Source organism: Leptonychotes weddellii, chromosome 11 (genome assembly GCF_054177405.1).
Source record: "Leptonychotes weddellii isolate Sample4059 chromosome 11, ASM5417740v2, whole genome shotgun sequence".
Lineage (NCBI taxonomy): Eukaryota > Metazoa > Chordata > Mammalia > Carnivora > Phocidae > Leptonychotes > Leptonychotes weddellii.
Window position 1 is genome coordinate 46,024,961 of NC_138379.1, and position 14,477 is coordinate 46,039,437.

At 51.3% G+C, this 14,477-nt stretch overlaps 1 protein-coding gene across 1 annotated transcript in view; it reads right to left on the reverse strand.

Annotated features, from left to right (window-relative positions):
- XNDC1N (XRCC1 N-terminal domain containing 1, N-terminal like) overlaps nt 1-14,477 on the reverse strand; it is a 39,628-nt gene that overhangs the window by 8,312 nt on the left and 16,839 nt on the right. Inside the window, 12 exon segments of the mRNA XM_081798767.1 lie at nt 611-703; nt 1,650-1,812; nt 1,898-2,098; nt 4,721-4,895; nt 5,910-6,074; nt 7,148-7,248; nt 7,251-7,359; nt 9,163-9,882; nt 11,715-11,731; nt 12,085-12,118; nt 12,685-12,788; nt 13,465-13,592. Of these exon segments, the coding sequence (XP_081654893.1) occupies nt 611-703; nt 1,650-1,812; nt 1,898-2,098; nt 4,721-4,895; nt 5,910-6,074; nt 7,148-7,248; nt 7,251-7,359; nt 9,163-9,882; nt 11,715-11,731; nt 12,085-12,118; nt 12,685-12,788; nt 13,465-13,592 (2,010 nt within the window).

A 14,477-nucleotide genomic window follows, 5' to 3' on the forward strand; every position in this document is an offset into this window, starting at 1 on the left:
AGGGAGCCTGACATGGGGCTTGATCCCAGGACCCTGAGATCATGACCTGAGGTGAAGGCAGACACTTAACCGACTGAAACTTAACCAACTGAACCACCCAGGCGCCCCAAAATAAATTAATTTTTTTTTTAGAGTTTTTTTTTTAAATAAATTAATTTTTTGAGTGTGATAATGGTTTTTTGGTTATGCTCTTAGGAAATCTCCTGAAATATTTAGGGATGAAATGTCATGATGTTTGCAACTTACTTTTAAATGTTTCGAGGGAACAAAAAAGAGTAAGGAGAACAATAGATGGAGCAAAATGTGACAAAATATCATCAATTGATGGAGCTAGGTAAAGGGATTATGGGTGTCCACTGTGCTTTTAACTGTTCCATAGGATTGACAGTTTTCAAAATAATAAGTTTGGGAAGAAAGTGAGTAAATGAATGAGTTAACAAACAAATGAATAAGTGTGAATCAGTGAGAGAGTGAATTAATTATTGCCCAAACAAGAGATTAATTATGAGTGAATAGATGAGGAAGGAGGGGAAGGCAGAGGTGATCACTAAGCTCCAGGCTTCTCCGTCCCAGACTCCCACCTGCCCATCTTGCTTCTGCCCCAGCATACTTGCCCAGCCGCTCTGTCTCCTGGTAGGGCACATAGATGCTGTTGAGACCACAAAGGAAGGCGGTCAGGATGATCATGAGGATGAACATGAACCTGGCAGGGGAGGGGAAGAGGAGGGGTCAGAGAAAGTCTTCACCTTGGGAGAAGTCAGGTTCTGGGAAGAGGGATCGGGCGATGCCCTCCCAAGCTCAGTATCTCTTGACAAGTATTCCGTTTGGACTATTAAGAATAGAGAAAGTCGGGGCGCCTGGGTGGCTCAGTCGGTAAGCGTCTGCCTTCGGCTCGGGTCATGATCCCGGGGTCCTGGGATCGAGCCCCGCATCGGGCTCCCTGCTCACCGGGAAGCCTGCTTCTCCCTCTCCCACTCCCCCTGCTTGTGTTCCCTCTCTCGCTGTGTTTCTCTCTGTCAAATAAATAAATAAAATCTTAAAAAAAAAAAAAAAGAATAGAGAAAGTAGGGATGGGAAAGGAGAAGTCATTTAAAATGGTGCCAGGGGCACCTAGGTGGCTCAGTTGGTTGAGTATCTGGCTCCTGATTTCGGCTCAGGTCATGATCTCAGGGTCCTGGGATTGAGCTCCTCGGGTTCTGTGCTCAGCAGGGAGTCTGCCTAAGGATTCTCTCCCTCTCTCCCTCTCCCTCTGCCTACTTCCCCCCCCCCACCCCCACTCATATGCACACGCTCTCTCTAAAATAAATGAATAAATCTTAAAAAAATAAATAAAATAAAATGGTGCCAAAGCAGGAGCTCTTCCTTGAGAATGAAGGGTATTGAGTTGAAGCAATCAAATCTGGGGATGGGCCAGTCTCCCAGGCAGGGACTGAAATGCTGAGATGTGGTTCAAGGATGAGTGAACCTTGAGTCCGATTGCACAGGATTTACCATCAGCAGAGTTAGAGCCAGAGGTGAGCATGGGTTAGGCTACAACAGGGGTGGGGTGGGGGAGGGGGAGCTGGGTGGCAGAGGGCTAGGGAATTTTACAAGGAGATCCAGTGGAGTCTATGACAGGGGAGGATGCTCTGAGCAGGGATAGTGTGCACCGGATCATGTCGTCAATCATCTTGCCAATGGAAATCTGCAGAGTGCCCAGTGACTCATGGGCCAGCAGAATGTAGGCCAGACGGGTGAAGCTGAGCATGCTGGTGACAGCAAAAAGCACCTCTGCCAAGAACTGGGGGTCCTCGGTGTGCCACTCACTTCGCTCTGTGTGGGGTGGAATGGGGGCTGAGGCTGAGAGCCAGGGGACAGAAGGGATAGGGGGATTCAAGCTGAGTCGGGGGGCACTCACCAGCCGCGGTGAAATAGTGGCAGGCAGCGCCATCCGGGGCATCCTGGCAGTGCGCGTGGGCAAGCCCGGCCAGAAGGAGGCACAGTGCGAAGGCCGCCAGGTACAGGGACAGGATGACCATGTCCAGGAAGTTCCACCAGTCCAGGACGTAACTGCGCAGGCCCTCGATCCACACCTCCTTGCACTCAAACCACAGAAAGCCTGAAGGAGGTGGTAGGGGGAGAGCTAGGTTATGGTGTGGGGGCACCTACCCACGGGGGAGCGGAGAGCTAAACTATCACGGGGACAGAATTGATAAAACATAAACATGCAATCTACGTAAGGACAAAATGATCTTCCGTGAAAATAAAAAACACTCCTGGGGCGCCTCAGTGGCTCAGTGGGTTGAGCCTCGGACTCTTGATTTCGGCTCAGGTCATGGTCTCAGGGGTCGTGAGATGGAGCCCCATGACAGGCTCTGTGCTGGGTGTGGAGCCTGCTTAAAATCGTCTCTCTCCCTCTCCCTCTGCCCCTCCCCACCTCGCTCCTGTGCTCTCTCTCAAACAAACAAACAAATAAAAGCCTCCTGGCTGATGCAGACTCATCTATGGTGTGGCCTGCATCGATGACCCCAGGCAGCTGATATGTATAAACTATACCTGGGAGAGGCTGGGACTGGGAGGGAATGATTTAAATCTGTTTCTCCCTGCCTTCCACCGAACAAATACTGGACAAATATTTCGAGAATATTGATTTGAAGGGGCTCCAAATTATCTGCCTGCTCTGAGAGCCAGACCTGGGAATGGGGGTGGTTATGGGAGCTGGATCCTATTAGCCAGGTAATCCTGCTGCGTTGTACCCTTCTCCATTCCCTAGATACAAGTGTGTGCTGTTTCCGTCTGCCTAGAAGGCCCTTTCACACCTGTTTGAAGCTGGGCTCACCTTTATGGCCCAGGTCAAATACTACCTCCTCTGCGAAGCCTTCCCTAAGCAGGTGGGGTGAGTTGCCCCTTGCTCTCGGCTCTCACAGCTTCCTTTAGATCTCTGTGATGCCCATCAACCACGGGGCACTGCGGGATATCTCTTCCTGGGTCTGCCTCCCCTCACTTCCCCTGAACTTTGCAGCCCTTAAGGGCAGGGACTGTGTCTGATTCATCTCCTTGTCCACAGTGCACAGCGCAAGGCCTAGGAGTCACTATTAAACCAACATTCATTAAGCTGCTACCATGTGCCAGTGGGGCTCGGTGGTGAATAAGACAAATACAGCCCCTGGCCTCCCAGGATGCCAGCGAGGGAGACAGACAAGTAGCCTAGTGGTTACAATCCAGTGTGGTAAATGCTCAGATTGAGCAGCAGAGGAATAGAGAGGCTGTTACGGGAGTGGTTAGAAACGGATCCTCACCCTGATTTGGGGGCCAGGGAAAGCTTCTCAAAGAAAGTGACCTTTAAGCTGAGTTTGGAAGGAGGGGTGGGGAGAGCCGGCCAGGTGACGGGGCTGTGTGGGCAGGGGCCGGGGCTGGGAGACTATCTCAGGAGCCTGGGGTAGATGTTGCGTGGGTGGATGGAACCAAATTTAATCGATCCTGGCTTCACTCACAGTAGGGTAGCAACAAGCACTTCGTGCATGAAGAAATGCAGAGTTTGGTTTCTTAAGACGTTTCTTCCCCCATGGGCAGGAACAGAATTGGCTTTATTTCCACTTAGCATAGGTCCATCATGTTTAGTAAATCATTGGATGGGAAACTTTTCCTCTTGGACTGCTGTTATTTTCTTCCCCAGAGTTTCTTGGCCAGGTTTCCTTCTGGTCATCAAGGCCTTGGTACAAGGTGGAGCAGTGGATTTGGTGGTGGTAGCTTGGGGAGATTTGCTAACTAAGCTAGAGCAGAATGAGGGGAGGACGGCTGAGGAAGCGGCCAACAGCCCAGCCCGCCGAGCTGACCCGCCAGAGGCTAGGTAAGGCTCTGGGGATTCTTGTAATTGCCTTTGCTGAATTGTTTAAGAATACTTGATTCTGCTCTAGAAGAAAACTAATGGAATGAATGAAACTTATACACTGAGCATAGATAAGTTAGTTATTTGGGTGACATGTTGAACAAATAAAATGAGTAGAGCATATGTGTGTGAACATACATAGAAAGGGATGGGTAGACTCTATTCACGATATACTGAATATACATGCGGCAGAAGAAGCCCTTAGGACTCACCAGCTTTTAAGTCAGCTACCCACTGGTAATACCCATTCTGGCCCTCTGTGTCCTCTGCACAAGGATTGCAAAGGAAACACAGAGCTGCCCATCAGGATGATTAGCAAGCTTCAGCTGTGGCCAAACATATTTGCCCCCACGTCTCTCCCATAGATGAAGTGTTGGGGCCAGGCAACCTCTCGCTGTTGTAGCCCCTGCTTGGACCTCAACTCTGCTCCCCCTAACCACACCATCCTAAGCATACCATTTAGGGATTTAATAAACTGTATGACTTAGGCATCTCAATTTGGTCCATGAGCCATTCTGTTCCATGACTTTTGGGACCAGATTGCCTGATGGTGTACTGGTAGGCTACCATGACACCAGGGTGACTTCCCACCTGACACTATGGACCCGTGTCTTATTTGTGAGAGGATAGGGAGGTCCAGAGTCTTATCACAGGGATAGATCCCCTAACTAGGGGTGAATGGAAAAGGTCCTTTGGTGTGGGAGAGCCCAGGGGGGTTTGGTTATATGTTCAGGGCACATCCACAGGGAGAGGGCCCCCTCATTGGAATACTTATTTTGAAGAACAGCGAGGCAGCCCACCAAGGGAACAGCTACAAAAAAAAAAAAAAAAAAAAAGGCCTCACACATGTACCTGTGACCCAAACCATGTGTAGGGAAGTCTCCCAGATGCTCTGGCTGCAGCCTCGGAAGGTACTCAGCTGTGTCTCCATGGCCAGGGACTCGCCCAACAGGAAGATGAGGAACCACAGATAGGAGGCCGAGTGCAGCAAGAACTTCAGCACTGGGATCTTCAGCAGGCGGCCCAGCTTGGGGGCAAGGAGGGAAAGCGTGGCTCTCAGAGACCGGTCACATCTCCCCCCTTCCTGGGAGAACTTCCAGACTCCTCCTTTCACACATGCACGTATTCAGGCATTTATTGAGAATGTACTACATTTCATATCTATTTCCTTCACAACTGTATGAGTATTACTATTCTCCGTTTTCTCAGCTAAGAAACTGAGGATCATAGAAGTGAAGGAACTTCCCCTTGGAGGTCCCACAGCCTCCTTGAGTTCAAGCTCAACCAAGTTAAAAAATAAATTCATCATCTTTTATCCCAAACTTCTTCCTTCTTGTCCTCCTGTGTCCCCATCTTCCTAACTCCTGCCCCATCCCCTCAATCCTCATGCCTCTAGTAGAGAGAACTTTCTAAAATACACAACAAATGGGATCACTCCCTTGATTAAAATCCTACACTGGCTTCCATCACTGCTTATAAGGCTCTGCTAGATCTGGCCCCTGCCTGCTTCCCACCACTTGCTATTTCTACTTATGCTTTAGCAACACAGACATTCTTTCAGTTTCACTAATCCTTTATGTTCTCCCTCCCCTGGGCCTTCCAATATCCTGCTCCTGCTCTCTGGAGGACGGCTTTCCCTGGTCCTCATCTGGCTGACATCGCTTGCTCTTCGTTAAATCCCCAGGGCCAGGCATAATGCCTGGCTCACAGCAGGGTTTCAAGGAGATACTTGTTGAGATGAAGGAATAAAAACATCTGGGTCCGTAAAGGCTCTCAAAGAACCTGTAGGCTGGGGCGGGAGTCTCTTTAGGAGAGTATGGGGTTGTATATGAAGATTAGGCTTTGGAGGCTGAGAGACCTCAGTTTAAATCCTGACTGTGCTGTTCCTGTGTACCCCGGACAAAAAGAGCACTTCTGTTCTCCGTGCCTCCTCTATAAATCAGCGTCAGACCGACTTCCCAGGGCCACTTCAGGTGACTCAAAGAGCATATTCGCCAAGCGCTCAGTAAATGGCAGTTATCATTAACTTTATTCCTAGTACCCGGGACTTGGGCGCCAGCCAGTAGCCAAGGCAGAGGAAGGGCATGGTGAGGAAGATGAGGAAGGCGACAAAGAGCTTCCAGATGGTGGTGCTTCCACGCCAGCCAGCCAGGATCCCACACCAGATGGAGGACAGGACTTGCTGGCAGATGGGGTGTGCTACAAACTAAGCAGAGAGGGCGCATGAGCAGAGTGGGTGGTTACCAGGCAGGGAAGAGAGGGAGGGAGCCAGCTGGGTACGTAGTCCTTCCTTCCCTGCCATAAAGATTGAGTCATATTTCTTTTCTTCTCAGGCCACCTAGCTCAGAAGAAAGGCAACTCATTTGCTGTGTGACCTTGGGCAGACCCCAGACCCCACCCCTCTTTGGGTCTTGGTTTCCTAGTCTATGAAAGAGAAGCTGAACTCAAAGATTTTTCTGCACTCTCCGGATCCCACATTTTTTCCTTTTTTCTAAGTAATCTCTGTACCCAACATGGGACTCAAACTCACAACCCAGAGATCAAGAGTCCAACGTTCTACTGGCTGAGCCAGCCAGGCACCTCCAGATCCCACATTCTTGAACTTAAGGCAGTGATGGGTGGAACTAGGTACCCAAGGCCCAGAACCCTCAGGGGTTCCTGTCTTGTTAGAGATGTGGGGCACCAGTCCTGAGGAGGGGAGGAGCAGGGAAAATAGGGTGGTGTCTTGGAGGGCAGGGCCAGGGAAGCTGTTATGAAGGAAGGTTTTTGGTTTAGCTCCTGGTGGGACAGGATATCTGAGGGTGGGTGAGAGGGAGGAGTAAAGGGTGGGGAGGCTAGAAAAGGAGCATGTCTTTAGCTTACAGAGACAGGCATCTAATGAGGTGGGGAATAATGGAATCACTTTATATCTAAGCCCTCAGAGAGCTAATCTTGCTGAATAGAGAGAGATACTGAAGTCTAACAACAGAAGAAGACTGGACCAAACTTACTGCATAGGCCAGAGACAGAGCTGAGTAAAACCCAGATGTCTGGGCTGAAGGTAGGGTCCTGGTGGGTCATGGGACTTCCAAGGGCTGGGGAGAGGTTAGGGGCTTAGACTAAAGGTTAAGAAGGGAGGTGAGGAGACCCAGAGGGCCAAGGGCCTAGATGGAAGAGTGCTTGGGATTAGAGTCTTGGAAGGCAGGGAGAGGACTTATTTGGGCTGCACTGGGGCATACCCAGCCTTGGCTGGGCGGGGATCGGGGCAGGGGTGGGGGAGGTAGGTAGGGCCCAGCTGACCCGCTTCTGGTTGTAGTTGACGGCCAGTCGCAGCCTCGCCAGGTTGGGGATGCCTTCCTCAAAGGCCTGGCCCAGGCCCTCAGCCTCGGGTTCAGTCTCGCATCCTCGCGCTGGTCATTGAGCACCGCAGTGACCTCGCTCTGGTTCTGGCACATGTCCAGCAGTTCAAAGCCGTAGTCCTGGCTCAGCGCCTCCAGAGCAACGTACTCGGGCTGCAGGGGAGCCGGTGTGCGTGGCCACCCTGCGGCCCCAGCCCCGTTAAGTCAGCCCCACCTTCCCAGCAGCGGGCCTGGGCCCCCTCTGTCCTGCTGCGGGCCCTCACTTCCCCACATGTGGTGTCACCCTGAGTCGTCTGTTCCTTTGTCCTCTGCCAGCCCAAAGCTCTCCTCCTTGCTCTGAGGTGCCTCTTGTGTCAGCTTTGCTTTTCTGGTGCTCCGTCTACCTCATCCCTAGGTCATTCCAGCCCAAACCCCACTGCCATCTTTGTACCTCCCCCTTCCAGTCCGTTTCCCGGCCCACTTCTCGTCCTGCTCTGCGTGCCTCTTGTGGGTTCATTTCGTTCATTTTTTTTTTTTGAGCGCCTACCTTACCTGAGAAGCTGTCAGTTTTAGCAGCAGACACGGGTAGGACAGTTCTTGCCTCCACTTACCCAGCCTGGCCTTGATTTTACTCAGGGCCCCAATCCCAGGGAGAATCCAGGCAAGAATTCCAGGAGGTGAGGCCCGAGCCCAGCAAGGTCCCTCAGGTGGTGTCGCATGGGGCACGGGGCTTCCCCTTGCCAGGCCTGGAGAACCTCTGCTGCCTCCTTCTGTGGGGCTGCTGCGAGCACGGAGGGAGAGTTCTTCGGAAGGACCCCTCTTTCCTGCTACTTGTGAAGTGGGAGCTCTGAGTCTTCCACAACTCTGGTGAAGCAGCATGCTCTTTCCCCGGCTCACCTGGTATGGACCGCGTCCTGCCTTCGGCCTCTGTTTCAATAGCCTTGTCTGTGTCCCTGCCTAATGGTGATCTTGAGCATGGGGACCAAGTCTGCCTGGCACAGAGGGGATGTTGGTGGATGAGTGAGGGACGGAATGGGGCTGGTGGTAATCAAGGCTCCTGACAAGTCCCTGCCACTGGGCCTCCCCACCTCCCCTTCACATGTTCTCTGTCCTGCGTGGGCCCCCGCACTCATCGCCATGTCGAGTTTTTCTACCCGACAGCCTTTGCTCACACTGCACCCCTACTCAAATATCCTCCCGACTCCTCTTCACTTTAAACCGCCTGGCTGTGCAGCCAAGATTAATTCTGCTTCTTCAAAGGAGTCTGTCCTGAGCACAATAGCTGTAGCCCCCGACCTCTCTTTTCTGGGTTTTAGAAGCCATGTAGCATTCTCCATAGAGGCACGAAGGGAAGCTGAGCATCCTAGGAGTGGCTTGTCCACCTCACTCTGCCCTTCCCTGCTTGGGATCACAAGCTTGGGGCCCCAACACACAATGTTCGATGTGGGACCTCACAGGAGGTATTCAGAAAGGACGGGTTCCACTGAATGTCATCTCTCTCTCGCTGCTTTTCTATCTGTGTCCTCCCTCTTCCCTTAGACCAAGGGCATCCCTAGCGTGGGGTCTGTGCTGCCCCCATAAAACTAGGTGCCCCTAGAGTGATGGCTCTCTGCCATTAGAATGAGATTCCCCCTTCAGGGTGGGATTCTGTAACTCCCCATGAAAATGGAGGGGTACACAGGTCATGATCTCGGGGTTCTGGGATCCAGCCCCGCATCGGGCTCCCTGCTCAGCAGGGAGCCTGCTTCTCCCTCTCCCTCTGCCCCTCCTCCCCGCTTGTGCTCTCTCTCTCTGTCTCAAATAAATGGATAAAATCTTAAAACAACAACAAAATGGAGGGTTACTGAGAACAGAACAAGGCCTCATCATCTTTCTGTTGTTTTCCACGCCCCAGGACCCCCGCCCCAGGCCCACCCCTGCCCATGTGAAAGGACAGATATGGGTGACCACAGGCAGGGGGAAGTATGAGACTCCGACCTTAAACTCAGGCTCCTCGCGCGCAAGACGCCTGAGCTCCCGGCTGAGCTGGAAGGCGGCCAGCATAGCGTCCTCACTGGCCAGCAACAGGTGGGCCCTGCTGGCCATGCCGCGGTAGGTGTTGATGCGGGACAGGGAGAACTTCAGCAGGTCCTAGCGGCGGGCGTTGCTGCACTCGAGGCAGGCGCAGGAGACCAGGTGGGGGCGGGCGATGGTGTGGCCCTGGGCCATGAGCAGCTGGGCGATCTCATACAAGTCCTTCTGGCAGGCCAGGGTGAGGGGAGTGACGCCAGGGGCAAAGCGCGAGCCATCGATCGACGAGTCAAAGAAGGCCAGTGAGAAAGACCTCGTGTCCACTTTGCGGCCCTTCTCCCGTTCCAGCCGGGCCAGTAGGCGCCGCACCGCGGCCGGCTGGTTTGTGTCCCCTGCCACCAGCAGGGTCTCGTGGATCTGCCGGACATCAAACTTGACATTGGCCAACAGCACATCAGTGATGGCTTTGTGGCCCAGCCGGATGGCCAGATTGAGAGCTTCCCTCCAGGAGCGGTCCTCGGCCTCCTCCACGTTCCTCAGGGGCCCACCTGGCCCACTGCCCGACGCCTCGACCCCCGACTCCAGCAGTTGCTGCACTAGGCCCAGGTGCCCCTCCTGGATGGCGGCCAGGAGTGGAGGTGGGAACCTCAGCTTCTTGTTCGCGATCTCCGTCCAGGTGGGCTGTGGCTGGATGAAGGACGGAGAGAGCAAAGGACCTCCTTTGCTGTGGGGCCTCCCTCACCCTTCCACCTTTAAGCCCTCGGCCCAGACACCATACTAGTTTGCTTTCGCCCAAAAGCATACTAACAATGTCGTTTTCGAAGTACACTTAATGTAGTGCTTATATATGCTTCTTTTCTGAGCACTTCCCAAGTACAGCAACTCACTCTTTACAGTAACCCTGTGAGGTAGGAGCGATCATGCCCCCTTCAGCAGGAGAGGAAACTGAGGTACAGATATGCTAAGCCACTCAGATGAGATGGGGACCCAGCAGTCTGGCTGAGGAGCTGGTGTTCTTAACTCCCCTTTATGCTACTTCTCAACTCAAATAGGAATTATTGTTAACTAGTTTTGGATTTCTGGAATCTTTACTCATTCAAAACACCCAAAATGTGGGATATAATAATGTAAACAAATAAATGATTCCATTTTTTTTCTTTTAAGGAAAATAAGAATGCTACCACCTTTATCTATGTATTACTCTGAAATTAATTTCTATATCAAATATACATCCTATACTCTAGTATATTATGGTTTATCTAATGTAATCGTCTTACATAATGAAAATATGAATGTTCCCCAAAAGATTATGTCTTTATAGGGGATAAATTTCATTTCCATATTTTCTAGGAATCAATCATTTTGGAAACACCCTTTCATACCATAATAATAGTTTCTTGTATAGATTTGTTGTTAACAAATACCCTTTTATTGAAATACTGATATTTAGAGAATTGGTCTTGGTTGAAAAAAAGCATCCTTTTCTTTTAAAAAAAGTTGGCTGTACAAAAACTATACAAATTTATTTTTACAGTTCTAGAGGTTAGAATTCAGAAATCTGTATCATTGGGCTAAAAAGTCAAGGTGTTGGCAGGACAGGGTGGCTCTAAGGGAGAATCCAATCCAGCTTCTAGAGCTATGTTCCTTGCATTCCTTAGTTTACGGCCACCTCCTTCATCTTAAAAGCCAGCAGCACTGAAGATTACAAACATTTCCTTCGTCACCATTTTATTGTGTAGATTCTTAGGTGAGGAAGGGCCAGGACTGGGTCCCGCCAGGGTCCCCCTTCCTCAGCACAGCTGCCACCCTCAACAGGAACCCACACACAGTGGGCCAACATAGGTACTCTGAGAAGGGGTGGGTTAAAGCAGGTGGATGGGCTGCACGGGGAGTCTAACACAGGATCTGCCCAGGACCCAGCTCCCATTTTGTTGATTTCCTCTCCCAGCTGCTCATCCCTCTGAGAGTCCCAGAGCCTCCGAAGGACAGGTCCACGCAGAGGGTCTTTGACCTGGGCTTTCTCACAGCCCCTCAGCTCTGTCCAGGACTCCTAGCAGATCCTAATGCTCCTCCCACCAAACTTTCCTGGCTTTGTCCTCTCCTACTTTGGGTAGCATTTCTCTCTGTGCTGCCTCGTCACTCTCTTGTACCGGGCCTAGCCCCCCTCACTGCTCTTCTCTCTGGGCCCAGGCTTGGGGCTCCAGGGGCTCTCCTCCACCAACATGGCAATATCCATCACCTGCACGGTGGCTGGGATGTCCTCTCTGCCCCTGTGGCTCAATCTATTGTTTTAATTATGGCCAGAAATGGGAGCAGGATGAGGGAAAGTAGGAGAGCAGGCCTCTTACCGTGAGGAGGTCCATGGCTGCACCCGCCTATGCTGGTAGGGACCGAAGGACTTAATTCCTGCTCTGTCTGCTCCCCTGACTGTGCCGCTTCCTCTTTTCTACCCTTGAGTTCAAAACCCCGCCCTGGGCCCTCCCTTTGCCAGGACCAGCTGCTCCCCCTCTGCCCTGTACCCTGGAGACCAGAGGAACTGGTAAGTACCACACAGTGGAAACTTCTGGGAAAGGGGAGAGGACATAGTTGCTCAAGAAAGGTGGGAATAGAATTGAGAATATCACAGGTGGAGGGGACCTTAGAGACCCTCTGGTCCAACTGTCACATTGTACAGATGGGGACTGGGATTTGCCCAAGGGTCCACAGCCGAGCCTAGACCCATTCCTTAGTCATCAACCCATCTGATCCCTAGAATAGCTCTGCAATCAGGAGGACGGCGGTTTTCTGTTACTGAGGGTTAATTCTGGGTCCAGGATGAAGAACTTGCTTCAAGTCACACAGTAACACCGTTACCTGATCGTACCTAGGGAGGGAACCCACAAAGGATACTGGGAGTTAAGGTCATGGGATGTTGGAAGTTAGTCTCGTGCTCAAAAATCACTCTCAACTTCCCAGTATATCACAAGATCTTATCTGCCAGGCAGTGCTTTTGTTTCATTTGGTCTCAGTTTTCCTTTTAGGAAAATGGGCATGAGGATGCGCATCACTCACTGAGAGGAAGACATTCTGGATTATGTCCCAAAGCCCTAGAGAAATCACCAGTTCTACCCAAGAAGTTCTAAAGGGGAAAAGGATGGAGCTGTCTTGGGAGAAGTGGGGGCCATGGTGACAGAAGCCTTGACAACTGGGAGTGGAGAGCAGGCTGGGCCCAGAGGTGCCCTCAGGCAGAGTCCTAAGGGAATGAGTGGAAAGAAAGGAGGAAGGCAGCTGGGCCTTATTAGCTCTTAGCTGTCGCAAGACCCACTCCCCAGTTTTAGTCACAGAGGGCACGGGGCCAAAACCATGGCACCTCATGGCTCATGTCTGCGGGACCTCCCCACACATGCTGGCATGTTCTTCTACTTCTCCCGCTGAGAAGTACAACTGGCAGAGAGGGCACTGGACCCAGGATGTGGGTGGTGAGCTTTCCGGGGAGGACACCCACAGTACGGACTGTGATGAAGATGGTGATGAGGAGGGAGAGGCTTGCTGAGGTGGGGAGATCTCTCCGCAGGTGGCAGCGTGCCGGGGAAGAACCTCAGTGCTGAAGGAGCCTAAGGGGGAGAGAAGGAGGTTAGCAAAGTTGGGCCCGCTCCCAGGCACGATGCCACCCCAGTGTGGCTGTTTTTGCGGGAAATTTACTCTGGCTGGATATTCTACACCTGACACTGTCCGGTCGTGAATGCGCCAAACATTTATCAAGGGTTTACTGTAGGCCTTACACTGTGTCTGGAGCCGAGGGGCGGAAACTGAGGCCCGTCCTTCTGGACTGTAGAGTTCAGGGGTAAAGATGAGCTATGGCCACAGGCAACTGTGATACAAAGCAGAAGTGAGAAGTGCCAAGTGCAAGGGAATCTGAGAACAGTGCAGGGGCTCGGCTCGGAAAGATGAGCTGAGAAGATCAGAGAAGACCTGGCAAATAAGTATCATTTGAATAGGGACTTAGAGAATTGGGACATGGAGGAAACAGTTGGGAAGGAAATGCTAGGCCCTCTCTGATAGTATTTCTTATTGCTTTGTTTCATATTTCCCCTGGGGACAGGGCCTGTGTCCCTTCCTCAGCTTGGCCAACACAATGTAAGCATGTGCTCCAAACAGACTTGTATGTAACTGCGGAGAAGACTGGGAGTCCAAGCTCGAATATTCCCTGGCAGTGTTCCCAGGTCTCCTAGTCCTCCCGCAAGCGATGCCTGGTAGTCCCACAATAAGCCCTGGGCCCCAGCAGCTCACCTGCACAAATGGGGCACAGTGAACTGTCCTGGACCCCACTGCTTTGGGCCTGGGGTCGGTGGTGTTCTCTCTGCCCTGCCTTTGCCATCCCCCTCTGGTTGGGCCGCGAGTTCGAGCTGGATAAAGGCCTGTGAGAAAGAGTAGTTAAAGACCAGCTATTAGTAAGAGGCTACAAGGGCTGAAGGAGCCTCGAGTTAGGATAAAAGAGTGTGGACTCATTGACGTGGAGCCAGAAGCCGTGGTTGGAGTCCTGGTTTTCCCACTTGATGTATCCAACCTGAGGGAAGTCACTTAGCCTTGAACATCTGAGAACAGAAGTTCTGTTATTGCTTTCAGGTTTTTTAAATTATTCTTTTATTGAGATAAAATGCACATCTGATAAAATTCATCCTATTAAAGTATACTATTCAACAGTTTTAGGATATTCACAAGGTTGTGTATGACTATCTAATTCCAGAACATTTTTATCACCCCGAAAGGAAACCCTAAACCCATTAGTAGTCACTACCCCTAACCCCTCTCCGCCTCAGACCCTGACAACCACTAATCTACTTTCTGTCTCTGTGGACTGGTCTATTCTGGACATTTCATATACATGCAATCATATACTGTGTGGTCTCTTCTGACTAACTTCTGTCACTTAGCATGTTTCAAGGTTCATCCATATTGTAGCTTACATCAGTGCTTCATTCTTTTTTCATGGTTGAACAATATTCTATGGTATGAATATACCACATCTTGTTTATCTGATCATCAGTTGATGGACATTTGGGCTGTTTCCACTTTTTGGCTATCAGTTATCAGTTCTTTTTTTTAAAGATTTTATTTACTTATTTATTTATCTGAGACAGAGAGAGAGAAGCACCAGTGCGTGGGGGAGAGGCAGAGGGAGAGGGAGAAGCAGGCTCCCTGCTGAGCAGGGAGCCCCATGTGGGGCTCGATTCCAGATCCTGAGATCATGACCTGAGCCGAAGGCAGACACTGAACTGACTGAGCCATCCAGGCACCCCTGT